The sequence below is a fragment of the Rattus norvegicus genome, chromosome 2 (assembly GCF_036323735.1).
Source record: "Rattus norvegicus strain BN/NHsdMcwi chromosome 2, GRCr8, whole genome shotgun sequence".
NCBI classification, from domain to species: Eukaryota; Metazoa; Chordata; class Mammalia; order Rodentia; family Muridae; genus Rattus; species Rattus norvegicus.
The window spans coordinates 123,853,442-123,880,590 of NC_086020.1; the positions used below are offsets into that span (position 1 = coordinate 123,853,442).

Consider the following 27,149-nt stretch of genomic DNA (forward strand, 5'->3'; position numbering starts at 1 on the left):
TTCTCCACTGTCCGCTCTCTCATTGCAGCTATTTGAAGTCCCTTCGACCCAACTTTAACCCACAAACCCTTTTTGGCTGAATTACAGCAAAATAATGACATTGGGGGTGGGGTAAGGGTTGGTTGGTCAAAATAATTTTGACCGGGCTTCAAAGGCGTTTTTGTTTGGCTTCGTTGGTTTTCTGCTTTTTTTTTTTTTTTTTTTTTAAGGGGGAAGGCGGTTAACGAAATGTATTTAATAGTGTTGCAGTCTGAAAAATGTAGCAATAGAGACGCCTAACTCTCTGGTCTGTTTCCAGTCCACTCATCAAGCTATAGCTGAGGAACAGGCAGAAGTGAACGTTCCAACTAAACAAAGGAATTCACGATGTTTTAGAATCAGGCTCTATCCTTCCTCAGTTTACGTTACAAGCGGTTTGCTTCCCTGGGACTTGAATGTGTTGTCTTCTCTATCGCTTTTAATTGTTTTCTGACCTCACACAAGGAAAGGCAGTAGGAGATCCTTCCAGATCCTTTTCTTTGCCCCCATCCCTTGGCAAGAAGGAGGAATTAGCTCTGTAACCAGATCTTCCCAGCTGCATTTAATTTAAGGCACGAAACCAGCCACCGAAGCAGTCAAACTGGATCTAGCCAGCAGGGGGCAGTGTTGGCTCGTGCTCGAACCATCTCTGGGTGCAGAAAGTTTGATGTTTGGAGGGATTCCTGTGGCAAAATTGTATGACATATGCCCTATATTTGCATTATTTGGCTTCAGTTCATATTTTGCAAGTTGATTCCCTTAAAGGGGAAATTTATTGACCCGATTCCTAGTCACGTTTGTTTTTTTCTTTTAAAGAAACCTCATGCGCCATCACACAAAATAAGCCGAGGCAGGGGCATAATCTGAGTGCGGTTGGTGATGTGTGACACTTAAAAAAATTAAATTTAAACTTCATTTCATTTATTTCTATTTTCTTATAGTTATTCTTCCCCCAGGCCCAAATCGAAACCAAACGATATTAGATTTCCTTTGGCTAGAGAATGTCAAGGGGAGAAAAGCCCCACAGGGGGTCAAAAATTCCAAACTGGGTTTGTAAGAGGAAACTGTTCCCGCAGAAGCTGCCATTGTTTCAGCTGAAGCCTCCAGACTGCTTTGAGTACAGGATTCCAGCTATGAGACTAACCATGCTATGTGGGTGCCAGCATGCCCTTCTCTTTGAGAAGTTGGAGTTTGGCTTGCACCGAGGCCTTGGTATGCCCTGGACCTGAGGGACAGCGACGAGGGGCGCAGGTTTGGGAGTCGGGAAGATCTGGGGCTCTGCGGGGTACTGTGGGTCTCAGTTTGCTCAAACACTGCTCCTGGCGAGGACACGAAATGGTTAAAGCTCAGCAGCCGCGCGCATTCCCAGACAGGCTTTGCCTAATCCTTCCTCCCGCGTTAACAGACCCTCGCCCCAACCTTTCTTTCATTTTTCCCCGACCCCCTCCACCGAGTTACTACCAGACTAACGGCCTAATGGCAGCCCCAGCTCCGGACAGTAAACTTATTTATTTCTAAACCTGACCCCACCCCCCATCTATTCCGCGGCTGCCTCTTGCGGTGATTGCGCCGACGCCGGCCAAGGTTTGACCAAAAGAGAAAATAAATAAATAGAAAGGAGTTGGGGGTGGTCGCCCCCTTCCTCGCGCCTCCGTTGTGGGGCTCGCCTACCTCCCGCCCACAACCTCGGAGGCCACGGTGACGAGCGTCGCCCCAGCCAGTGGCGGCTGCAGGCTAGGGCGGCGGGGACGCGGGGCGGGGCTGTGGCCAATGAGCTGTAGCGGGGCAGGGCCCGCGGGTGACAGGACCAGAGCTGGGGAGTGGCGGCCACTGGAGTCCGGGAGCACCGAGGGGCGAGCAAAGTTTCTCAGTCCTGCTCGCGATCCAGAACAACCCTCCCCCTCCGTGTGTGCGCGCGTGTGTGTGAGTGCGTGAGTGCGCGCAGCGGGGAAGGGGCGGGGAGAGTGCGAGGGACCAGGAGAGGCAGCGGGGGACTCGCCGGGCTACAGACACACCGAAGTGCCACCTCCGAGCCCTGGCTGGGAAGCAGCGCATCCACCCGGTGTCCCGAGCAGCTGCCCCGCTCCTCCGCGTCCCCATCGTCCGCAGGGACCACGACGGAGGGACCCACCCCACTCCAAACACAAAGCCTGAAGGATTACAAAGTGAAACTGACCCGGGACAATAAAAGCACAGATCCCTGGACAAGGGCGAGGAGCGCTCGGGGGCGCTGGTGCCCGCTGACGCCCGGGGAAGAGCCCCTGGCATGGTGAGGGGAGGGGACTCCGGGACCAAGCGCTGCTGCTGCCACTGTCCGACCCCCACGGCGCCGAGGAGGAAGGGAAACCCACGCGCTGTGGACGTAAAAATGATGCTGGCGCGGAGGTGAAGGATGCGGAGCAGCGCCCGCGGCAGCCTGGGCTGGACCTTGGGCTTCGACCCGCGGCGGGAGCAAAGGCAGCCCGGGCTACGGGCAGGGGCACGGAGCTGAGAGCTGCGGGAGCCCTGGTGGGGACCGGGAGCCCTGGCTGCCTCAGCTGTGGGGGGAGGGAGCCCGATCCACAGGCGACCTTCCCGGCTCCCTCAGAGCGAGACCAGAGAAGAGTCTTCACAGCTAGCTTGGGATCTCCTGGCGTCCCCGCTCTACCTCCAGGGTGCAGGGGCTCCGCGGCTCTTGGCCCTGCCCTTTTTGGCGTCGCGCTCCGGGTAAGTTCTAAAGTTTTTAGAAAGATGTTCGTGCAGTAAGCGACTCCTCAGATCCCCCAAAATCAAAGCCGCCTCTCGTAACTCCGGTCCGCGGCCGGGACTCTCAGAATTGGGATTTCAACCTAAGTGTCTAGAGGCCTGCAAACTTTCACCGGAGAGCCCAGGGATGCTCCGCCGCCTGTCGTCTCACTCTCCTCTGCGCTGGTCGTCTCACCAGCTTCTCCTTCGTGCCGGTCCCTCACCCACTCTTCTGAACCGCAGAGGTCTCCGGCCAAACTGACCTTTTACTGGCGCCACTCAGAAGAACTCCAGGTCATCCCATTACCTTCACCTTGATTCTCTTCTCCAGGTTACTGGAAACTAGGACCATGAACTTGGCCGCAAACCGGACTCCGGGCCGCAGGCGGTTCCCGCTACCTTCCCCATCTCTGGGCCAGCTTCTGAGAGTCTGGGGACTGCTGTCGCTGCTCCCCAGTCCGGCCCGAGTCCAAGCGGCCGAACAGCGCCAGGTGTTTCAGGTGATGGAGGAGCAACCCCCAGGGACTCTGGTGGGCACCATCCCAACGCGTCCTGGCTTCACCTATCGGCTCAGTGAAAGCCACGCCCTGTTCGCTATTAACAGCAGCACTGGAGCGTTGTACACCACCGCTACCATCGACCGCGAGAGCCTGCCCAGCGATGTGGTCAACCTGGTGGTCCTTTCCAGCTCGCCCACCTACCCCACCGAGGTGCGCGTGCTGGTGCGTGACCTCAACGACAATGCCCCAGTCTTCCCAGACCCCTCGATCGTGGTCACCTTCAAGGAGGATAGTGGCAGCGGGCGTCAGGTCATTCTGGACACTGCCACCGACTCTGACATCGGCTCCAACGGCGTGGACCACCGCTCCTACCGCATCGTCCGCGGCAACGAGGCGGGCCGCTTTCGCCTGGACATCACTTTGAACCCCAGTGGCGAGGGAGCATTCCTGCACCTGGTGTCCAAGGGTGGGCTGGACCGCGAGGTCACACCTCAGTACCAGCTCCTGGTAGAGGTGGAGGACAAGGGTGAGCCAAAGCGGCGGGGTTACCTTCAGGTCAACGTGACTGTACAGGACATTAACGACAATCCCCCGGTGTTTGGCAGTTCCCATTACCAGGCGGGGGTGCCTGAAGACGCAGTTGTGGGTTCCAGTGTCCTGCAGGTGGCGGCGGCGGACGCAGACGAGGGCACCAATGCGGACATCCGTTACCGGCTGCAGGACGAGGGAACCCCCTTCCAGATGGACCCGGAGACGGGGCTCATCACCGTGAGAGAGCCGCTAGACTTTGAGGCCCGGCGACAGTATTCGCTGACAGTTCAGGCCACGGACCGAGGCGTGCCCTCGCTCACCGGGCGTGCCGAAGCGCTTATCCAGCTGCTAGATGTCAATGACAACGACCCTGTAGTGAAGTTTCGCTACTTCCCTGCCACCTCGCGCTACGCTTCGGTGGATGAGAACGCGCAGGTGGGTACCGTGGTGGCTCTGCTCACCGTGACCGATGCTGACTCCCCAGCAGCCAACGGAAACATTTCAGTGCAGATTCTCGGGGGTAATGAGCAGCGCCACTTTGAGGTACAGAGGAGCAAGGTGCCCAACCTGAGCCTCATCAAGGTGGCCAGCGCCCTGGACCGCGAGCGCATCCCTTCATACAATCTCACAGTCTCGGTCTCGGATAACTCCGGGGCGCCCCCTACTGCCGAGGTCCAGGCCCGCTCCTCTGTGGCCAGCTTGGTGATTTTTGTCAATGACATCAATGATCACCCTCCGGTCTTTGAGCAGCAAGTGTACAGAGTGAACCTGAGTGAGGAAGTACCTCCGGGGAGCTATGTGAGTGGGGTGTCTGCCACCGATGGTGACTCTGGTCTGAATGCTAACCTGCGTTATAGCATTGTCTCTGGAAATGGGTTGGGCTGGTTTCACATTAGTGAGCACAGTGGCCTGGTGACTACCAGCGCTGCTGGGGGCCTTGACCGTGAACTTGCTTCCCAGATTGTACTGAATATCAGTGCCCGAGATCAGGGAGTTCACCCTAAGGTATCCTATGCCCAGCTTGTGGTCAGTGTCCTGGATGTTAATGACCAAAAGCCCGTGTTTAGCCAGCCTGAAGGCTATGAGGTGTCTGTGGTTGAGAATGCTCCAACTGGGACAGAGCTGTTGGTTCTTGGGGCAACAGATGGGGATCTGGGTGACAATGGGACAGTGCGCTTCTCCCTGCAAGAGGCTGAGAGTGACCAAAGGCTCTTCCGCCTGGATCCAGTATCTGGGAGGCTGAGTACTATCTCTTCCCTGGACAGAGAGGAACAAGCCTTCTACTGTCTATTGATTCTAGCCACAGACCTGGGTTCCCCTCCCCAGTCCTCCACCGTGCAGGTAAACGTCAGTCTCCTTGATATAAACGACAACAGCCCTGTGTTCTACCCAGTCCAATACTTTGCTCATATCCAGGAAAATGAGCCCGGAGGTAGCTATGTCACCACAGTGTCTGCTACTGACCCAGACATGGGTCCCAACGGAACTGTTAAGTACAGTATATCAGCTGGGGACAGGTCTCGGTTTCAGATTCATGCTAAGAGTGGAGTCATTTCTACAAAGATGGCCCTAGACAGAGAAGAGAAAACAGCATACCAGCTGCAAATAGTGGCCACCGATGGGGGTAATTTACAGTCCCCCAGCCAGGCCATAGTAACAGTCACAGTGCTAGATACACAGGACAACCCACCCGTATTCAGCCAGGCTGCCTATAGCTTTGTGGTCTTTGAGAATGTGGCTCTGGGGTATCATGTGGGCAGTGTTTCTGCAACCACCATGGACCTTAATGCCAACATCAGTTACCTCATCACCACTGGGGACCAGAGAGGTATGTTTGCTATGAATCCTGTTACAGGGCAGCTGACCACAGCAAGTGTCATTGACAGGGAAGAACAGTCCTTTTATCAGCTGAGAGTGGTGGCCAGTGGGGGGGCAGTCACAGGAGATGCTGTGGTTAACATCACAGTGAAAGATTTGAATGACAACGCCCCCCACTTCCTCCAGGCAGTGGAAAGCATAGATGCAGTGGAGAACTGGCAGGCAGGACACAGCATCTTCCAGGCCAAAGCCGTGGACCCTGATGAAGGTGTCAACGGTAGGGTGCTCTATAGTCTGAAGCAGAACCCCAAGAACCTGTTTACTATTAACGAGCAGAATGGTAACATCAGTCTGCTGGGTACCCTAGATGTCCATGCTGGCTCGTACCAGGTAGAAATCGTGGCCTCCGATATGGGGGTCCCCCAGCTCTCCTCCAGCATCATTCTGACAGTTTATGTCCACGATGTAAATGACAACCCGCCAGTATTTGATCAGATTTCCTACGAGGTCACCCTTTCTGAGTCAGAGCCTGTGAACTCTCGATTCTTTAAAGTACAAGCTTTGGATAAAGATTCCGGAGCGAATGGGGAGATAGCATACGCGATCACAGATGGGAACAGTGGGGAGGCCTTTGGCATATTCCCAGATGGTCAGCTGTATATAAAGAGCGAACTAGATCGCGAACTTCAGGACAGATATGTGTTGCTGGTTGTTGCCTCTGACCGGGCGGTAGAGCCTCTAAGTGCTACTGTGAACGTCACTGTGATTTTAGAAGACGTGAATGACAACAGGCCTTTGTTTAATAGCACCAATTACACATTTTACTTCGAAGAGGAGCAGAGAGCCGGGTCATTCGTAGGCAAAGTCAGCGCTGTGGACAAAGACTTTGGGCCGAATGGGGAAGTAAGGTATGCTTTTGAGGTGGCACAGCCAGATTTCGAGCTGCATGCCATCACTGGGGAGATCACCAACACTCACAAGTTTGACAGAGAGTCCCTCATGAGGAGAAGGGGGACAGCAGTGTTCAGCTTCACAGTGATAGCCACGGATCAGGGCCTCCCTCAGCCTCTCAAGGACCAGGCCACTGTGCATGTCTACATGAAGGACATCAACGATAATGCCCCCAAGTTTCTAAAAGACTTTTATCAAGCTACAGTATCAGAGACGGCAACCAATCTGACCCAGGTCTTACGAGTGTCTGCCTCGGACGTGGATGAGGGGAATAATGGCCTCATTCATTACTCTATCCTCAAAGGAAATGAAGAGAGACAGTTTTCCATAGACAGGTTCTCTGGCCAGGTGACTCTCGTAGGCAAGTTAGACTATGAAGCAACCCCAGCCTATTCCCTCCTCATCCAGGCGGTGGATTCAGGGACCGTCCCCCTCAACTCGACCTGTACCCTGAGTATTGATATTTTGGATGAGAATGATAACACTCCCTCTTTCCCGAAGTCAACACTCTTTGTGGATGTTTTGGAAAACATGAGGATTGGGGAACTTGTATCCTCTGTCACTGCCACTGACTCGGACTCAGGTGTCAATGCCGATCTCCACTACACTATTACAGGGTCAAACAACCACGGGACTTTTAGTATTAGTCCAAACACCGGGAGTATCTTTCTGGCCAAAAAGTTGGACTTTGAGACACAGTCTTTATATAAATTAAACATAACAGCGAAAGACCAGGGGCGGCCTCCTCGGTCATCCACAATGTCAGTGGTGATCCATGTGAGGGACTTCAATGACAACCCCCCGAGCTTTCCTCCAGGAGACATTTTTAAGTCAATCGTGGAGAACATCCCCCTTGGTACATCTGTTATTTCTGTGACAGCACATGACCCAGATGCGGACATCAATGGGCAGCTGTCTTATGCCATCATCCAACAGATGCCCCGAGGCAACCACTTCAGCATAGACGAAGTCAAAGGAACCATCTACACCAGTGCTGAGATTGACAGGGAATTCGCCAACCTCTTTGAGTTAACGGTAAAAGCCAATGACCAAGCTGTGCCGATAGAAACCAGGAGGTATGCTTTGAAAAATGTGACCATTTTGGTGACGGACCTCAATGACAATGTCCCAATATTTATATCACAAAATGCACTGGCTGCAGACCCTTCAGCCATGATTGGTTCTGTCCTGACTACCATCATGGCTGCAGACCCGGATGAAGGTGCCAATGGAGAGGTGGAGTATGAGATAGTCAATGGGGACACAGACACCTTCACTGTGGATCGTTACAGTGGAGACCTTCGAGTGGCTTCTGCACTGGTTCCTTCTCAGCTCATTTACAACCTTATAGTATCAGCCACAGACCTTGGCCCAGAGAGAAGGAAGTCAACCACAGAACTGACTGTCATCCTTCAGGGCCTAGATGGGCCTGTTTTCACACAGACCAAATACATAACCATCTTGAAAGAAGGGGAGCCAATTGGCACCAATGTCATCTCCATAGAAGCAGCCAGCCCCAGAGGGTCAGAAGCTCCAGTGGAATATTACATCGTTTCTGTTCGTTGTGAAGAGAAGACTGTCGGACGTCTGTTTACCATTGGACGTCAGACTGGTGTCATTCAAACTGCAGCCATTTTGGACCGGGAGCAGGGAGCATGCCTCTACCTGGTGGATGTTTATGCCATAGAGAAGTCGTCTGCTTTTCCCAGGACACAGAGAGCAGAGGTAAGAGCTTGTATTCTTTTATTTGTTCTGAGTGGGCTTTTCTTCATGTTTACTCTCTATGAGTTAACCGTATTTTTATGGCTACTTTAATAAATAGGACGATGTGAACTTGTTGTCACATACTGACAGTTTCAGAAAATGCAGCTATAACCCAGGTTGTCATCAATAATGAACTTTTAAAATAGACTTCTATGTCCCCTACCAGCAACCATGAGTGTAAGGCTACTGCCACATCTTTAGTCATTTGCAGACGTAACTGAAGCCCATCTGTATGAGCAGAGCCACTGTACTAGCCTAGAACTCTCTAAAGAGACCAACTTGTGGGAGGAAAAGTCTCAGAGTTAAGACATTTCTGTTCCAAGGTGAAGAGCTTTGCTAGAACTCTAAATGGGTTGGATTTCAGAGTTGAGTGAAGCAGGAGCCTGTGTGGCAGTTTCTATCAGGACAATGTGGACTTCCCCAGCCTCAGCAAGCTTGGTGGATTCTTTATAGACAGTGACTAATTTCAGTGTTCTGAGCCAAGTGTGTGGAAGTTCCTGACTTCTGCCTGCAGGGCTTACAAACTGGCACGGACTAAACACTTCCCTTTTCCTTGTAAACTCAGGTGGCTGTGAACAGCTAGATCGGAGGTTCCACTCTGGTTCTTGACATAAAAGAGTGCTGTTAGGTGTGGTGGTGCAGGCACTTGTGCTATCTCCAGGTGGGAAACAAACCAGTTCCAAGCCCATCCCCCGGAAGGTGAAGACTGCCCCCACCCATCCTATTATCATCGTCTGGCTTCTTCTCTATTAGGTTCCTTTGTTCCAGGGTTGTGTGAAAGTCACCAAGAATTGGCCCGGCTACCTTCTGGAAACCTCCCTCAGAGCTTTCTGAGTTCTTCCTCCCACTTCCCACTCCCCTCAGAGATGTTCTAGCATCTGTCACTCATCCAAGCATTCAAAATATCAAATGTGGTTTCTGATGCTTGGCAGCCATCCAACTACAACACGCTGGTGGGATGGAGGGTGCTGTGTTTATTTGCCTGCTTTTTCCTTGTGGGAGGAGAAGGATGCTCTCCTTTGGAGTGCTTGCTTTTATTGTTAGCTTTTGCAATTCCCTGTGATTATTTACTTTTGCGATCGCTAGCTGTATGCATCCTATGGATGGGATTCAAAGGGCATTAGTGCTCACTAGAACTATAATTCCCAACAGTGCTGTACACTGTAAGTGGATCTCAATTTCCCCTTGCACATCTTGCCCCGGAGAGGCTTCAGAGTCAAATTGTCCCCTTACGCCTTCTCTAAAGATCTCGACATCAGAGGTCTTCTGTTCAGCTCAGGTCATGATTTATGTATAATTTTACGTTGATTTCAGTTTATTCCATGTCTCTCATTTTCTTCTCTGTAGTTATTTCTGAGATGAATAGCTTTGATTAGTTTGAAAAGCAAAATATTTACTGAAGGCTGGCAATTAAGACTCTCTGGATAATGACTGAACTTGTTAAACAGGTGACGTGATTAATGTTCCTGGGTGCCATTAGAAGCGCTACCACGCTTGTGATGTGAACCCATTTGATAGGGGAAGATTGGGTTGCCATGAATGTGCTCGACAGTGATATCTCTGAAACAGGCATAAGGATTAAAAATAATCATTACACATCATTTTTTGTTAGGAATGGGGACAGTATGCCACAGTGTCTCTTTTACCTCAATTATATCAGTATGACAGGTGTTCTTTTGGGCTTCCTGTGCCTTCTGCATTGAGAAACCAAAGGAGAATCAGCCTTTGTTGATTGTGTGTGTGTGTGTGTGTGTGTGTGTGTGTGTGTATCTGTGCATAAATGTGTGTGTATTTGTGAGTCTCTCTCTTGTGTATGTGTGTGCCTATTTGTGTGCATGTGTGCCTATGTGTGTGTGGTCCTGCTTGTGTATGTGTTCATGTGAATGTATTTGCATATGATGTGCATGTGTGTGTGTGTGTGTAAGACTGTATTTGTGCATGAATGTTTGTGCATCTTTCTCTCCCTCCCTTCCTCCTTCCCTCCCTCACTTCTCTCTTCTTCTCTCTCTCTTTCTCTTTCTCTCTCTCTCTCTCTCTCTCTCTCTCTCTCTCTGTGTGTGTGTGTGTACTCATGACATACCCATATTTCAGGATACCCTCTATTATGCTCAAAGAACACTGAAAGCAGTAGTTCGGAGGTAAAATTTCATACCATTATTTATTGTACTTTCCTCATGCATAAATTAAACTAGTTAGTTTTTCACTACGTTCAATTGATTTACTATGATTCTGCAAAGAGAAGCCTTGATGGCAAGGGTGACTTGTGCATTGTTTGTTTGCAGGTTCAGACTTTCTGATGTATTTGAAAACATGCATTTGTCTAACTTGATAGGGGTCCGGGCTGATGCACATGACTCAGGCCAGTGTCACAGCAGATCACTGTGTGATAAGAGGGTCAGGAGAGAAGATGGACAATTGACCTGCTTTCTCTGTCTAGGTCTGATGCTTGGTGTGGGCACAGATTACATTTGATATTGCCCACTCTGGACATCTGCCCAAGGGACACATTCTCTCACTCGGCCTGTCAGAGCTAAAGCTTGGCAGGGGCAGGAATGCCTTCAAAGTAATTCTCTCTTCTGTAATATGTCAATTAATTAATTAATTTTAATTAAAATGTAAAAATGTTTTATTTCCAAACTTGCAACTTAGGACCTCATGATGACTAGGGGCTTTGTTTCATCAGTCTTTGATATTTCAGAGCCTCATGTTTTTACTCAGCATGCTGTAGGGGCTACAAACGTGTTACTACTGAGTTACCTAGTAGAAGAACCAAGACCAGAATACAGCTACCTCACGGAGGAGTCCAAAAAAAAGTTGTCCGAATTGATGGTATAGGTGAATTTGACCAATCAGTTGAATGTGGGCAGAGAATAGTAATTATCTCTGCTCTACAAATGAAATGAGAATTGTCAGGGAAGTTGAAAGAACAGAGGGAAGTGAACGTGTGGTCTGACATATGGTGACCAGGAGTGAAAAGGAGCTGAACCCATCGGGATCATATACACTGCATTGCAGGCCACTGACCTTCGGAACTCCCTCATGTTCCCTTGCAACCCCTAAGGGCTTCCAGATGAAGAGTGTCTCTGAACCATTCTCCTTAACTTGTTTTAGGGCTTGAATGAGAAATGTCTTGCATAGGCTTCTGCATTTTGAAACTTTTAGGAAGTGGAGCTTTGGTGGAGGAATCACTGGTGGAGGCACCGAGAGCTTTTAGCACCGCCCTACTTCTTGCTTGAGTTTCAGCTTCCTGTTTGCAGTTGAGATGTGATCTCCCAACTTTTGACTCCTGAGACTTTCTGCCATACTTGCCCATCACTACGGACTTTTATATCTCCATACCATAAGCTAAAATAGATGGGTTTGTCTGTAATTTGCTTTTGGTTGTGGTATTTCCTCTCATCAACAGAAAAGTAACTAATGTGCTAGTTTTAAAAAAGCAACAGGAAAATATAGGATACTGATTTATTAACATTGTATGTAACATAATGTTCTTTTCTGTTTAAAGATGTTACATGTTTACATTTGAAAATTGGAAGTAATGATGTTTCAGCTTTAAAATTTTTCTTTGGCTTAGGACTTACAGAATATAGTAGGAGTCCCAAACTTTTATTTTTCTGGTTGAATACAATGTGTTATTTTGTTTATTTTTTTCTGTTAAAATATTGAGATTAATCCATTCTCAGAAAGGGAGGTTGAGTAGGGCAATGGAAACATATTTTGGTTTGGTGCCTGCTCAGGTAATTACTGATTTTACCATCCCTAGAGGAACAGTGTCTTGGCAACACACCAGAGAGCCAACCATCTGGTTTCCCTGTGTAGTCATGCAAACATCTGTGATCTATGCCTTGTTGCAATTGGATCTTCCCCTGTTTAAGATACATCCATCAGCCATTTGCAATTCAGAAAATACTAGTGTAAATGACAGAGACTTTGTAAAACAGGACAGTTTTTGGTAGTTTATTTTGTGAATTCTTATTCTCATTTTAAATGATAGTCTAACATTTTGATGAATATATTTGTGTATGCATGAGTGTGTTTGTCTGTGCACATGTATGTGTATGAGTCTGTTACATATGTTGTCTGTGTATATGTGAATGCTTATGTGTGATTGTGTGTGAGTGTATATATGTATGTTCATGGTTGTATATATCTATATTTATGTGTATATATGTGTGCTTATTGTAATATAGTCAAGCCTTGCTATTCTGCTAGTTTATTACATAGCATTTTTATTTTTGTGATGAGACTCCACAGAACACACTCCCTTTAGATGTTTCACAAATACATGTATATCATCACAAATACATTGTGTCATCAACAGTTGTGGTTGTTGTATATTAAGTCTCCTAAAATATGTTCCGCTTAATAACAGTGGTATATGTTAGACCCACATCTGGCTATCTCCTGTCCAAATACTCCAGACTCTAGGAACTCTACTCTACTCTCTCCTGTTCCCTGGACTCTCAGGTATGAGCGAGTCACAGAGATCATGTGGCATCAGTGTGTGCTTGGTATTTCACTCAGCATTACACCTCCGGTCTCGTCCATTCAGCTGCAGATCTGTGTCTCGCTGCTCTGAAACACATGCAGTGTCATGCACATGCATCCTGTGTCTCTCAGATGGTCACATGGGTTGGTGTTTTAGTCTGGCTCCTTCACAGTGCTCAGTCAGCATGGATGTGGATTAGTCTCCAGAGACCTGCATTTCATTCCTTGTGGATACTGTAGGCTGTGGCACTTCTGTCTTTCATGTTTGTACAGAACTTCCCTAGTGTTTTCTGTGATGGAACTACCAGTTTGCATCCACTGCTACAGTTCAGATGTTGTGGGCTTGGTCCCTTTGGTGTCACTACTGAGGTTGGGTGCAACCCTGCAGAGATGCAGTTTGCTGGGGGGTGGGGGGATTTAGGATATTTAGGACATCCTTAAAGGAGACCAGTACCACAATCCCTTCCTGTTCCTCTTTGTTCTCTGGCTCATGACGTAGCCAGTTCCTGCTACCTTGTTCTTCTGACTCCATCTTTTGCCTCATCACTGGCCCAAATCAAGGATGCTAATGGGTCATGAACCAGAGACTCCAAAACTGAAATCCACAATAACCCTCTATTCTCATAAACTGATCATCCCAGGGATTTTGTTATAGTCACAGTAAGCTGACCAACACACCAAGCATTGGTATATGTGAATAAATTCTTCACAGAATCTGTGGCAGTAATCTTGTTTTTAGATGTTGATCCTTCTAACTGGAGTGCAGTATCACATCATGGGTTTGGTTCATGTTTGCCTGCAGCTCTTTGATGTTGAACAATCATTTACAGACCTGTTGACCATCTGTACAACTTCTATAACATCTTATGCCTATGACTTAACTCTGTTGCTTACTTTGATACTATTTGAAATGTTTAAATTTCTTATATATTATCAACACTAAGCCCCTGTTGGATTCATCCTTTAGGCTGTCTTCCCATCTAAAGGTTTTTCTCTTACTGGGTTGGTTGTTTCTATCACTGTCAAAGCTTTGTAGTCTGATTTCTATTTGCCTAGTTTTTACATCTTCCAGTCTGTAGTTTTGAGATAATAATAATAATAATAATAATAATAATAATGCAAGATCACTATTTTGAATCAAAGTATATTGTGGGAAGTGTTTTATTCTACAGTTCAGCTTGAGGTCTGGCCTCTCATCTTCAGTCCATTTTTACAACACGAGGAATGAAGGTCTGGGTTCATCCACACCGAATTCGAGCAGGGCTTTTCCCCGCTCCATCCAGTGAGAACCCTTTCTTTCCCCAAGGAGTGTTCTTGCAGCCACTTGTTACTGCAAGTCAATCCACTGGCAGCGCGTGACTGTCTCTGCTATCTTCTCCTAGTGACCTGAGCGCCTGTTTTCATGACAACACATAGCATAGCATTTGGCTTGCAGAAAATACTTCACATGTATTGACTAGCAAACCTCCTGGGGATGGTTAGGAAGAATTCACAATCCAAATTTTTACTTGTCAGGTCAGATTTTTATAGGTAACAACCTACCCTGTCAAGTGTTTTGTTTGAAGTGTCAGGTCCCTTTCATTCATTATAAAAGCGAACAGTTTCTGTTAGTGGCTCTTTGCATGGAAACGGGCCTCCCCAGATAGTCGCTTCTCAAGCTAACAGCACAGTCAGTTGGAGCTTTCTTTCACACCACCACAGCCCTCAGCTGGGTGCAAAGCACTGATTCTCTGTGTATAACTCATCCTGTATACCACAAAACACTGATAAGACATTAAGACTGAAGACTTCATGGGGAATAATTGGTTCTAAAGAGCATTGACTTTTTACTTTGAGTGAAACTGGCATTCAAGTTGACCGTGAACACTGGCTGTGAACCTGATGTTGATGTCGGCTCACATAGGCACAATAATTCTGATAGCCACGTACATGTGCCAGCCCAGTCCCTATGTACATGGGTAGCCATTTTGGGAGGGGTATCAGGAGAAAAGTTGTTACTCTGCAGACAGAATATATCAATTGCTTTGAAAATTACATTGCTTTTACTCCTGTATTTGTTATTGAATCTTCAAGAAGTGAGATCACGCCCGGGTTGGGTGGAGTGGACCTGAGATCACAGCAGAGGCAGAAAGTGCTTGTGTTTGAGCTTCAGCCACAGAGAGGGATTATTGTTCTAAAGCTTCTCACTTGTTGAGGTCAAGGTGGTCAGCAGATCGATTAGTGATGCTGACCAAGACCCCAAGCTGAGGACTGGGGGAGTGTCTGGAGTAGGGGAAGTGAGGAATGAGAGGGGGACATGCCTTTTTTCTTTTAACAAAAATTAGCTTAATCTACCAGGAGAATGTTTTTTTTTCTCCTTCTTAAAGCATAAGGGAGTGGTTAAAATACTTGATATTATCTCTAGCCATCTGTGGCTTAGATGGTTTCTTTTCATTAAGAACAGAAACCACTAAAGCTGTAAGCTAACAGAACTATTGAGGAACTTCTGCTGCTTTAAAGATGTGACAGGGTTTCAAATGTTCAAAAGGAGGTGAATGACAGTTACAGCCTCTCATCCCAGGGGAGCATCTGACCTACAGGGGCAGAATGACAAGATAGAGGGTGGTGCTGAGGATGTGGGAGAGGCTTAGAATGACAGGATAGAGGGCGGTGCTGAGGATGGGAGAAAGGCTCAGAATGACAGGCTAGAGGGCGGGGCTGAGGATGGGGGAGAGGCTCAGAATGATAGGATAGAGGGCGGGGCTGAGGATGGGGGAGAGGCTCAGAATGACAGGCTAGAGGGAGGGGCTGAGGATGGGGGAGAGGCTCAGAATGATAGGATAGAGGGCGGGGCTGAGGATGGGGGAGAGGCTCAGAATGACAGGATAGAGGGCGGGGCTGAGGATGGGAGAAAGGCTCAGAATGATAGGATAGAGGGAGGGGCTGAGGATGGGGGAGAGGCTCAGAATGACAGGATAGAGGGCGGGGCTGAGGATGGGAGAAAGGCTCAGAATGACAGGATAGAGGGAGGGGCTGAGGATGGGGGAGAGGCTCAGAATGACAGGCTAGAGGGCGGGGCTGAGGATGGGAGAAAGGCTCAGAATGACCGGCTAGAGGGCGGGGCTGAGGATGGGGGAGAGGCTCAGGCTGTGAATGCTAGGAAGACTTTTGCAGTCTCAGAGAGAATGATCACAAGAAGTGACTGGCAGTCTGTCTATTCACATGACAGAGCTGAGTGGCAGAGGTGTCACAGAGTAGAAATTGTTTCCTTCCCAATCTCCAATCAGGGATGACTCTGCACTTTAGTCTTAGACACCAGCAGGCCCACGAGCCCCACAAAGACTTCTCAAATGAACACTGAAATGAACTTGAAGCAGGAAGTTTAGCTGTGAAAATGTGTCTCACGCATGATGCTTCTAGCCTGCTTCCTGCTCACCCCTCCCCACTCCATGAAACCTTCACAGTCCCAACCAGATTGTTGCTCCCAGGACTTCATTGGCACTCAGACAAAGAAAGTATTTTTGCTTGTACGGGACAACATCTCTGATATTAAATCATTAGAAATTTACTTTATTTCATGTTCTGGAGAAGTTGTATATCTTGAAATTTGAACATATATTCAATATTGCTGTGATTATTTCAAATTTATAGCGATTTTCAGATTTGTGACATTTTTACTGAAACTAGTATGTAAAACGAGGCCCATATTTTATCCATTGCTTTAATGCTAGTTTTAAGTGTGATTATGTCAAACTGTGTAATAATGGAGCTTTGAACCGTAATTGCCACTAAATGTTACTGAAACGCTTCTGCCTCTGTCAGGGTGGTTTTTCTCAGTAGGAGCCACTCAGAATCCTGCTATTGCTACATAACGTTGAGTCGTGGTCTAATTTTTTTTAAGATAGTGTACTAAATCACCCGGTCAAACCATTAAAATAGCCATTCATGTCTGTGTTTGTGTGGGCCAGAGCAGCCTGCATTGCAAGGTCAGCTTCTTCCTGCTTTATTACTCTGAATAATAAAATACAGAGATTAGCTTTCCATTAAGGTTGTAATTAATTGGAAGTCAGTAATGAATCCTGAGTGTCCTGAGCCCAGGGCCTGGCAGACTGGGAGCACCACTTGACCCCTGCCTTACTGAGAAATGACAGAAGTGAAAGCGTAGTTTTCTTTGTGGAATACGATGGCTTTGGAATGTCAGTCTCACTTTCCAAGAATATGTTCCAACTGGGTCAACATGGCTGGGTGTGACAGAGGTGGCCAATCCTGTATTCTCTTCTCTGTGTATCTGTGTGAGTCAGTCAATGCCTTTATTCCCAATGAAACCTGTTTGTCACTCAGCATCTAAGAGCAGATATGCTAAAGGAATCACTTCTGTTTAAAACATGGTAGATGCTGGAATGGGGGGTGGCACTGGTGCGAACGGCAGCAACATGGAAGAGTGAGCATGGAGGACAGGACTTTGGCCCGATGCTTGCTCCCTGGTAACTTCATTACACCCCTCACCTACCTTAGAGACTGTCTGAAGGAAACACCTAAGCAGACTCCTGGGGGTCGATGGCCACCCTGCCCAGACTCCTTGTTGAACTCCAGCCTAAGGATGAGACTCTGTCTGGAGACCCAGAGCAGACAGTGCCTGAGAAACAAAGCTGTCCTTGACCTCTGACCTCAGACCTCTTAAGCATTCATTGGGACCCACACTCATATATACACACATGAAAAAATAAATTTAAAAATGCCCGAAACACATTCCCTTTGTTGATAAAACATGAGACAAGGTGTAAATAACCAAAGAAATACAGCTGTAATTTAAATGTTATCCTTGTAACGTTGGTATTTCCTAATCAATTTTTCAATCCCCCATTAGAGAATTTGACATACATTTCAGTTTTTGGAGGGCCTCTCTATTGTTGTTAACAATAGGCACATAGGCGCACTGCATGCTGACGTTTTGTGATCAGAAACTGAGATTTAGTTCCTTAAGAATTTTGAATCTATGAGTGTTTGCCCAAACCTGCACATCCAAACAGGGCACTGGATCCCATTATAGATGGTTCTGGTGCTGGGATTTGAACTCAGGACCCAGTGTTCTTAACCTCTGAGCCATCTCCGCAGTTCCATGGTCAGTGGAATTTAAAACAGAGAGGAGCTTGTTCAAAGCCCTACCTGTGGTGGGAGCTTCAGGTAGAAGCTCAGCCTTGTGCCTTTGCCTATAAAAAGAAGACAGCATAAGCCCTCACTAAGCCCTAGGAGGAAAAAGCACCTCCCAGCAGTGTGGATTGTTCTCGAATGTTGTTCTGCTTACTGTGAGGCTCCTTTATTAGACTGTTTACTCCTTGTGTGGTCCAGAAGGCAATGGTTTCATAAAAATGTAAACAACTGCTGATCAAGGTAATAGCTACTGTTCACACAGGGATGTTGGGGACACATTTAAGGACACTATGTGGATGTGAATAAACCAAGAATTAACATTGAAGGAATTATTAAGGGTTCACATAAAAACAACTCTGTGGTCATTTTCTTCATTACCTGAAATCCAGCACAGAAATAGATTTTAAAAGGCAGTGAGTGGGTAGTGAGTTGCAGGGAAAAGCTCGGTACCTGGGGATTTTAGCTAAGTGAGAGAAGTGAATCTTGTTTTTAAAATACCGAATTCACAGACATTCTCTTTATTTTTGGGTAACTCACAAAATCTGCTTTGTTTTCTCTTTTATAATGTAAACCCAGATGAGCTCTCTAGTTCATAGGCAGTTTACATACCTGTTCCATACAGACATCATTTCTATGCAAATACGTCAGAAAGGGAACTTCAGGCCATACTCAGGCCACAAAGACCTTCGCTTAATTTACTGGCTTATGTGGGATATTTCTGCACAGTAAATCTTTGAACATCTTCACCTGTCTGTTGCATACTGGAGTTTTTAAGCTGTGTTTCTATGAAGAATTATGGTGGAAAGTGTCCATTCTGCTTCCAGTTCTCTCATTCAAGTGCCTTTTGTTTGTGAGTCTTGTAATGGAAGAAACGTAGCAATTTCATTAGAAATCAAATGTTAAATGTGCAGTGACCCTGAAGGCAGGGCTGGCACACACTGTACCGATCAGCCTTTATCATTAATGGGACACAGCCTTGAATTACATGGCATGAGGGAACTATGAAAGAATTGATCAGATTGATTGACCAGTGGCCTGTCTTTGGAGCACTGCTTGGTTGATGATTCATGTGGAAGGAAGGGCTCAGCCCACTGTGAGCGATACCATCCCTAGGCCGAAGGTGTGTAAGAAAGGAGTGTATGGTAGAGCGCTTACCTAGGAAGCGCAAGGCCCTGGGTTCGGTCCCCAGCTCCCAAAAAAAGAACCAAAAAAAAAAAAAAAAGAAAGGAGTGTATGGTCAATCATGATGATGGGACCACATTGTATTGGCCAGACTTGGATTCAGTCCATTTGTTTCCATTGCTTTTGTTCTTCCTAATACACTGCTCTGCTCCTAGCTATTATACATCGTCATAAATTATCACATGAATATGATGAAGAGATGAAGCTTGAAGGGATATGCAAAGATGATTGACACTCTTGGGGCTAGTCCATGTTGTCTACAGAGCTTATAATTTTGTTCGTTATAGTTTAGTGAAGACTCACTGGCTTTTGAGTCAGAAAGTAGGTTTCACTAATATTTTTTAAAGAGTTAATAATGCCCAATTTCAGAGAACATGAATATATTAGATTAAATGAAGCATTAATTAGTAGTTAAGAGAAGTATAAATCAACACAGTGAGGGAGGATGGAAAGCCCAAGGCTTGCCAGGGCTTCAAAGGGAGACCTTGTGGCAAACAAAAACAAATCAAGAAGTGGAGAGGAAGGACGCACTTAGAAAACAGAAAATTTACATTTGCTTTGGATCACATTTATAGTCAGCTAAATTAAATTTGGATGTTAAGCTGACTTTGAAGGGGTGTCTCTAACATGGATATAACTAAGCGTGTCTCCTAATTAAATGTTCAGACATGAATGAGGTGGTTTTTGCTTTCTAGTAGTATTTGTGGGAGAAGGAAAATTCAGTAAGTTAGCTGTTAACAAACATAGACTTATTAGTGGTGGGAGAGCTAATAAAGAGCCTAACTGCAAATACAATTTGTATCACACAAACAGGTTGCAGAAGGCACATGTCCACAGCACCAACCAAGGCCGATGGCAGTGAACTCAGACACTGTGAAGTTACAGCTGGATGTGCTGTTGTAGCGATTCCATCCTGTGTATGATTTGGGCATGTGTGGAAGATAGCTCATGACAGCAAGAAACACTTAGTGTAGTAAGCTGCCCACCTCATAGTGACCAGGAAATGAAAAGTAGGAAGAGGACCCATTTCCACTCATAGAGACCAGGGAACCAAGAGAAAATAGAGGAACTCCCACTTCCCATGCTCTCCCAGGACACTCTGTCAATACCTGAGAACTTCTACTGGGCTTCAGTTCCTATGTTCCTGTTTTCCCATATTCCCAAGCTAAATACCAAGAAGACTGTTGGCTTCGGACCTTGGGAAGATTCAGAACTGAAGTCTATCTGAGTCTATGTCGGGTAATGAGAAAAGGAAGGATTTGTATCTGAGCAGTTTGGAAGTTGATTCTGTATTGCTGCTTTGAGAGTCTAGATGTACACAGCCATGAGATTAATCATCTTATCCCTTAGACAGAGCCAATTTGGCGCATTTACTTGGGTTGTTTCAGCAGAGAGGGAAAACCACTTAGGAATTCCAGTTTTGTAGGGAAACGGCTGATAGAGGCAGGAGAATGCTGACCTCACTCCTGGCCATGGCCTTGGTTTGGAGTCGACTTGTCTGTAAGCAGTTTATCCAGAGACATCAGAATCAGAGGGGTTAGTTCTAGGGTTTTGTGAATAGTGCTCTGGAGTCCAGCAGCCCTGCTTAATCCCCCTGCAGCACACAGTGTCATAATGTGTCAGGAGAGCTGAAAGGAAGCTGCATCGAGAGGTGTCACCAGTTGATTTCCTTGACTCATTGTTTATCCAACACAAGCTTTTAGTGTTTGTGGGGGATGATCTTGGTCGTCAGCTTGACCTAAGAGGGAAGAGGGATCTTTACTGAAGAACTGCCTCCATCAGACTGGGCATGTCTCTGGGGGCATTTCCTTGATTGCTAATGAACAAAGGAGGGTCTAGCCCACTGTGGGCAGTGCTACGCCCTCCCTGCCCCCCAGCCACGTGATTTTGGCCTGTAAAAGAAAAGCAACTGGGCAAGCTGGAGAGCAAGCCGGTGAGAATTGTTCCTGCATGGTCTCTGCTTCGGCTACTGCCTGAGCTCCTGGACTGATGCCTCTCAGTGATGAACGGTTACCTGCAACTGTAAACCCAGTAAATCCTCTCTCCTGAATGTGCTGTCACAGCAACAAGAAGGCAAACTAGGGCAGTGTTGATATAGATAGGGATTTCCTCAATTTTTTGATCCGTGTGAAATGTCTGTCTATATAATCCGTGTGATGTCTGTTAAAAATTGCCCATCTTTGTCCATTCCTGATTTTAAATAATTTAATATGAAACATCGATATGTAATTAAGTGGACCCCAGCTCCAGGCAAAGGGCTCTTTCCTGCACCTAGGTCTAGGGTCATCATCATTTCTAGTGCCTACCTTTTCTCCTTCAGTCCAGACCCACTCTGTGTTAACATGATCTCTGTCATCTTTCTTTCCTTTTGAAAACAGGCCGGCCTGTGCTACTCTAATCTATGCTTTGCAGAAACCCTTCCTTCCCCAGAGGCCCTGGTCAGTTGACTATTTAGAGGACTTATATGTAGCTCTCCCTCAGTAAATACAATACTCAGTATTTTTTTTGAAAACATTTTTCTAGTTATACTAGAAAGCAATCGCTATGCACTCACTGAACACGATCACCGAGCAGTGACAACCTACTGTTCCTGAGACAACAGAAACTAGCATTCAGCAACAACAGATGGCCACTTAGGCTCTCTCATGCAAGCTAAAAATGAAGCTTAGACATGAGTTCTGTTGCTGGCACCATCTTACAGATGGTGAAGTGGAGGCCCAGAGAGGATAGACTAACTGCCGGCAGCACAGTTAGAAAAGGCAGGGTGAGCTTTAAGCTGTCAGTCCAAGCTGCCATACATTCTGAATGTAGTTTTCCATAACAGTGTCAGGACAATGTTTAACTGGTATTTTAACGTTGTTTGGCATACATCGCTATGGTCTTTTTCTTTGTGTGTAAGTAGCATAGACTACAAATTTCACTTTGAATTCTTTTAGAATGAGCTATGAATGAAAATGATTTAAACTCAGAAATATAATCTCAGTCAACTAAATGCAGAAAGCAATCACTAAAATCCCGATTTTTAAAAAGTACTGGAACCTAACGAAATACTGTTCTCCAGTTTCCTTCCTTATCAAGGTCTCTTATTCTGTAATCTATGTATTCTTTCACACACACAACACACACACACGTAATCTAAACAAATCAAAATTTAAAGAAGTTTGGAATAATTGACTTTTATATGTAAATATTTTAGTTTGATTCAGTCTCAAACGTTACTTCTATCTATGAGAATGTGGTTTGCGGACATTCATTTATGATGCGAAGTATTTTCAAAGGTTTAAGGAAAATCCTTGGGGCAGATCTGAAGTGGCAGCGGTGATGAAATAGACACAGGACTCCTTAGCAAAGATCCTCTTAGTTGGCTCCTGCTTACTCCACAGAGGGGGAATCCCACATTTGCACAGTCAGGAGAGCAGCTCTCAGGCAGCCAGCCTGGTTCCATTTCTCTGAAGTAGCTGCATCAGTTCAGAAGAGAGGGACAGCATTTGTGGTAGGAGTGGAGGGGGAGGGGTGTCGCTTACAGAATGCACCGGTGTTAGAGGGCAGCGGTAACAGCTACCAGCGGTGGTGGTGGGGAGAAGTAGGTGGTGCAGGAGCTGGAGCTGAAGCAGTGGTAATACTTGGAACCACTGCGACAGGAGCCGTGATAATGGCAGTCAGGACACAGAAGCAGGAGCAGGAGCGGGAGAAGCAGCGATTGCAGCAGGTGCGCTAGCGTTTTCTGAAGTAAGGCAGAGCAGAAACAGGAGCTGCAGAGCAGTGGTTCGTGAAACTTCCAGAGGGGAGGCAGGCAAGGACTTTAGCAGTGGGAGGAGCATAGATAGATAGCATGGGCAAGAGGATGCCAATGGAGAGTTGCTTTTCTTAATGTAACTGTCCTTTGAAACTCCTGCAGTATTTGGGCATTGGTTGACCAGTTATTATAAGTGTCCTTCATCAAGGGTTGTTTTTGATGTAGAAGGCGAGCTTAGTTGATTAGAGGAGAGAAGCAGAGCTGAGAAAAGTGCTTTGTGGTAAGGACAGGAAACACGGAAGACTGTGAGAGCCGCCCGAGACCAGCATGGAAGACGGACTGAAATCAGATCTTTTTCATAACACTCATTAAAAATGCCACTTTAACTCCTTTTAGCATGAGCTCATGTATTCAAAGGGTTTCACTGTGTGGGCTGTGTGAGTTGTTTTAAACAGCACATGAGGTGCCCGGAGAAAGTCACTATCTGGAATGTTTCTAACATTATAATTTGAAATGGACATGGCAGACGGATGACCGTGAAATGAGGCTTGCTGTGGGGTCCCAAACTCTCACCGTTCTGAACTCAGATTGAAGCAAAACCATGAGAAAACGGTATCGTCCATTCATATGAAAGTTGATCGGTGGTGGACTAGAACTCCTCAGAATCGATCATACCCACAGACATGATTTATAATCCGTACCAATGTGTTGTTAAGGCATTGAGATTCCCTTATGCTCTTCCCCGACTAGAGAATAACTTGCATTTACATATAAGAATATAGTTTCCTGCACCCATCAACATAAACCTAGCTTTTAATGTGAAGTCTGCATGCACATAGGAAAAGAACCCTTGAGAAAAAGCAGAATTTAGCATAATTGAAACGTGGTTAGCCATCTGGAGCACTCGTTGAAATACAAAGACATTTGGTGTTTTAAGTAGAGGATTTAGAATTCTTTTGTGTCTTTTAAGAGCATTGATTTATTGAGACTGTGTATGGTTCTCCATCATATCCGAAAGAGTAATGGCTTTCTAAGTAACTTTTTCATTCATTTTACAAAATGTTCAATACAATTACACAGGAAGAAAACTTTTAGGACATGTATATAAACTGACGCCACAGGAAATATACAAAGTACTTTGTTTCAAGAATTCACCAAATGGTATAAAATATAAATGTTTTTTTCCCCTAGGAAAAACACTTTTCCCTAGGAAAAAAAACCCTGGGTATTATTGAATGTTGGACAAATAATGAATAAACAATTTATGATTATGTCAGTATTACATACTAAGTAATTCTATGAAATATATTTAAGAGTGGTGTAAAGTAAATCTAATGATTAGTCTATGAACGTCTAAAATTTCATAGTAATAACTGGAGTTGATAAACTTAAGGCATAGAGTTAACATCATTTTATGCAAATGAATCTATTTAAATAAGACATTTCATGAGTAAAAGTTTTATTAGGCTCAAACAATTATGAATCACATTTTAAGTGATTCTGAACTTAATTTTATATTATAAAATATGATTATTTGGAAGTTTCATTATACTAGCCTCTAGCATTTAAATTTTTGACTATTATTTTAATTTGTCTACATAAATTATAAATGTATTATGTGCATGTTTTGTTTAAGTCAAAGTGGAAACCTGTCCACCTCCTCAGTGATCTACTTTTATTCAAATTTTTTTGTGGTCACTAGTGAGAAATAAGATTTTGTTATTTCTTGTCCAAAACACACACAAACTTTATCTATATCATATATATATATATATATTTATATATATATATGGCTTTATACACCATCTAACCAGATAGGATAAGATCATCACAAGAAAAACATAAGAATAATATAAAAACCACCAGTTCCCACAAAACTCACTTCAGGGTGACTGAATTTACTTAATCTGCACTTAAAAAAAACCTCATCATCACTGTCAACGACTTAAAGTATCAATCAATGATTACATCTACAATAGAATTTACAGTTAATTGTTTTATTTGCTTGCTTACTCAGGAGTGAAACAAAGCGCTAGGAGAGTTTTCAGTCTTCCTGTTTATGTCATTTGATCAGCATATGCATTTCGTGGAGTAGGAAACCTTATTTTTGAAAATAACTGAAATGCATACAAGGACAAGTGAATTAGTTGTGAGGATGTGGATTGTGAGGGTATGATTTGGAGGTTGTATTTATGTACTTGAGTGCACTAGCACATGATGAATTATTCTTTACTTTTCTACCATATTAGGGGCTGCAATAGGACTGCATTTAACTGTAAATGGCATTTTAAACACAGAGTCTGAGGCGCTTTGCGTATCCTCACAGCAGTGTTCTGAAGTGCTCCGTGGCACTCTGTTCTCGTTGTATGAGATGTTTTTTTGTGGTGTTCTTCATACTGAAGTCAAGTGTCTATGATTTCTAAGTGTCCTCCTGCTTTTCTTTGGATGCTGAAGGTCACCCATCTCTGTTAGAATTTGAAATGTCCTCATTGGAATGGAAGGGTGACCATATCACCTGGTTTGATTTTCTACATATTCTATTAGACAACACATTCTGCTCAGCATGATAAATCATCTCATTATACTTGCAAAACATTTCTTTTCTTAATACATAAGACGTAGGTCGCTGCTCCAACCAGCAAGAACAGGGGCCACATCTGTTAATAAGCTGTTGCCTTACAGCTTATAACACATAGTAATAATATACATAAATGCAGACACACTGGTTTAAAATCTTGTGGACGGACACACACACACACACACACACACACACACACTCACACACACACTTTTTATGGAAACATGAAGTTAGAAATGTTCCCTGACGGTTTTTCACTGGTTAGGGTTGCTATTTTGGAAGATTGCCGAAGCTTTTTGAGATACGTTTCTGGTGGGGTAAACCTGAAAGACTGAGATCTGAGTTTGCCAGGACTGTCTGCTAGATGAACTGTTCTGCTCCATGATTATAACTTGAAAACATCACATGTGGAGAGAACCTGTGGGAGGCTGCTCTATAGAAAGACCTAACAGCACATGTGATGTATACCAGCGAGTGAAAGCATGGAGAACAAGTTAGAACGGCCCTTACGTATGTTAATTCGAAAGTCTCCTACAAAGAAGGTTTTTCTCATATCGATGTCCTGAATGTATAAAGATATCTTTAAAGGGGAGCACACTCTGAAATAATTTAAAATTAAACATAAGCAAACAAAGCAAAAACAACCAACAGAAACTGCACTGATCCTCTGGTCATACTATGTAACTAAATTGGCAAAGATTTGGCTTGTTATATAAATTAGATGTGCCAGAAGGATGTACTTGGCTGCGTTTCTTTGCAAGACAGATCAATTTAAAATTTTATAGTTCTGGAAACTTCTGTTTCAATTGCTGTAATGTAAACTCTTCTAATGACTATTGAGCGGTGCTATAAGTTGTGTAGGGCATGCCCACAGGATGTGGCACACAGGTCCTGGAGTTGGATCCGTGTTGGAAGTTCATCATTTTACTGGACCGTATATATTATATCCTTGATTCTGTTTCCTATGCTGAATGCATTTCTCTATTACTTAGAAAGAGTGAAGATGGAAATTGGTTAGGTAATGACTTGGACAGATTACTCACCCAAATACCAGTAGTTTAGAGAGAGAAGGCGTCTCTGTCTCTTGCTGGTTAATCCCTTCTGTGAACTCGTGAGGGAGACTGGCCAGTACAGCCCACATTTTCATTTACTAGAAATCCCAGAGCAGGACCCAAACATCAGATTTCCCCTGGCTTCATGATGGCAAAACTTATTAAATATACTCCCTGTCTGGAAGATTCATTCTTATTGCTTTGTTTTGTAGGTCAAGGGCACTGCTTTGGGAGGTATCCTTGGTGACTATCCAGATAGAACCAGTTTGTCTCCCATAATCTCCTTAATTCAAACCATTTTGTTAGCACCACAAATGCTATGTCTACTGCATAGAATTACTGTCTCTACCACTTGCCCTCTGAAATTAAGGTCTCCTAGACTGGTTGTCCTTCTACATCCCTGGGCTCTTCCTGTCTGCAGTGTTCACTGCCAAGTAGATGCAAAGACACCAACACACCAAGGCCACCTGTTCATGGGCCTTGTTGTATTTTTGCAGCCTGTAGAAGACCCATGTTGCATCCATGTATAGGTAGGCATCTCTTCTTCTTAGCATGAGCAGTCTGCATGCAATTTGGTCCCAGTGCAGACTGCTCATGGTAACAAACACCTTACTGTAGTCCACTTATAGCAGACACTTGGCTGAAGCATTGTGGGTGACTAACAAGTGTTTATAGTT

At 45.3% G+C, this 27,149-nt stretch overlaps 1 protein-coding gene across 1 annotated transcript in view; it reads left to right on the top strand.

Moving 5' to 3' along the window:
- The first annotated feature begins 1,847 nt into the window (after positions 1-1,847).
- The window catches only part of Fat4 (FAT atypical cadherin 4), a 129,428-nt gene continuing 104,126 nt past the window's right edge, over positions 1,848-27,149 (top strand). Inside the window, exon 1 of the mRNA NM_001415042.1 lies at positions 1,848-8,267. Coding sequence (NP_001401971.1) covers positions 3,093-8,267 — 5,175 coding nt within the window. The 5' untranslated portion in view covers positions 1,848-3,092. The remainder of the gene's footprint in view (positions 8,268-27,149) is intronic.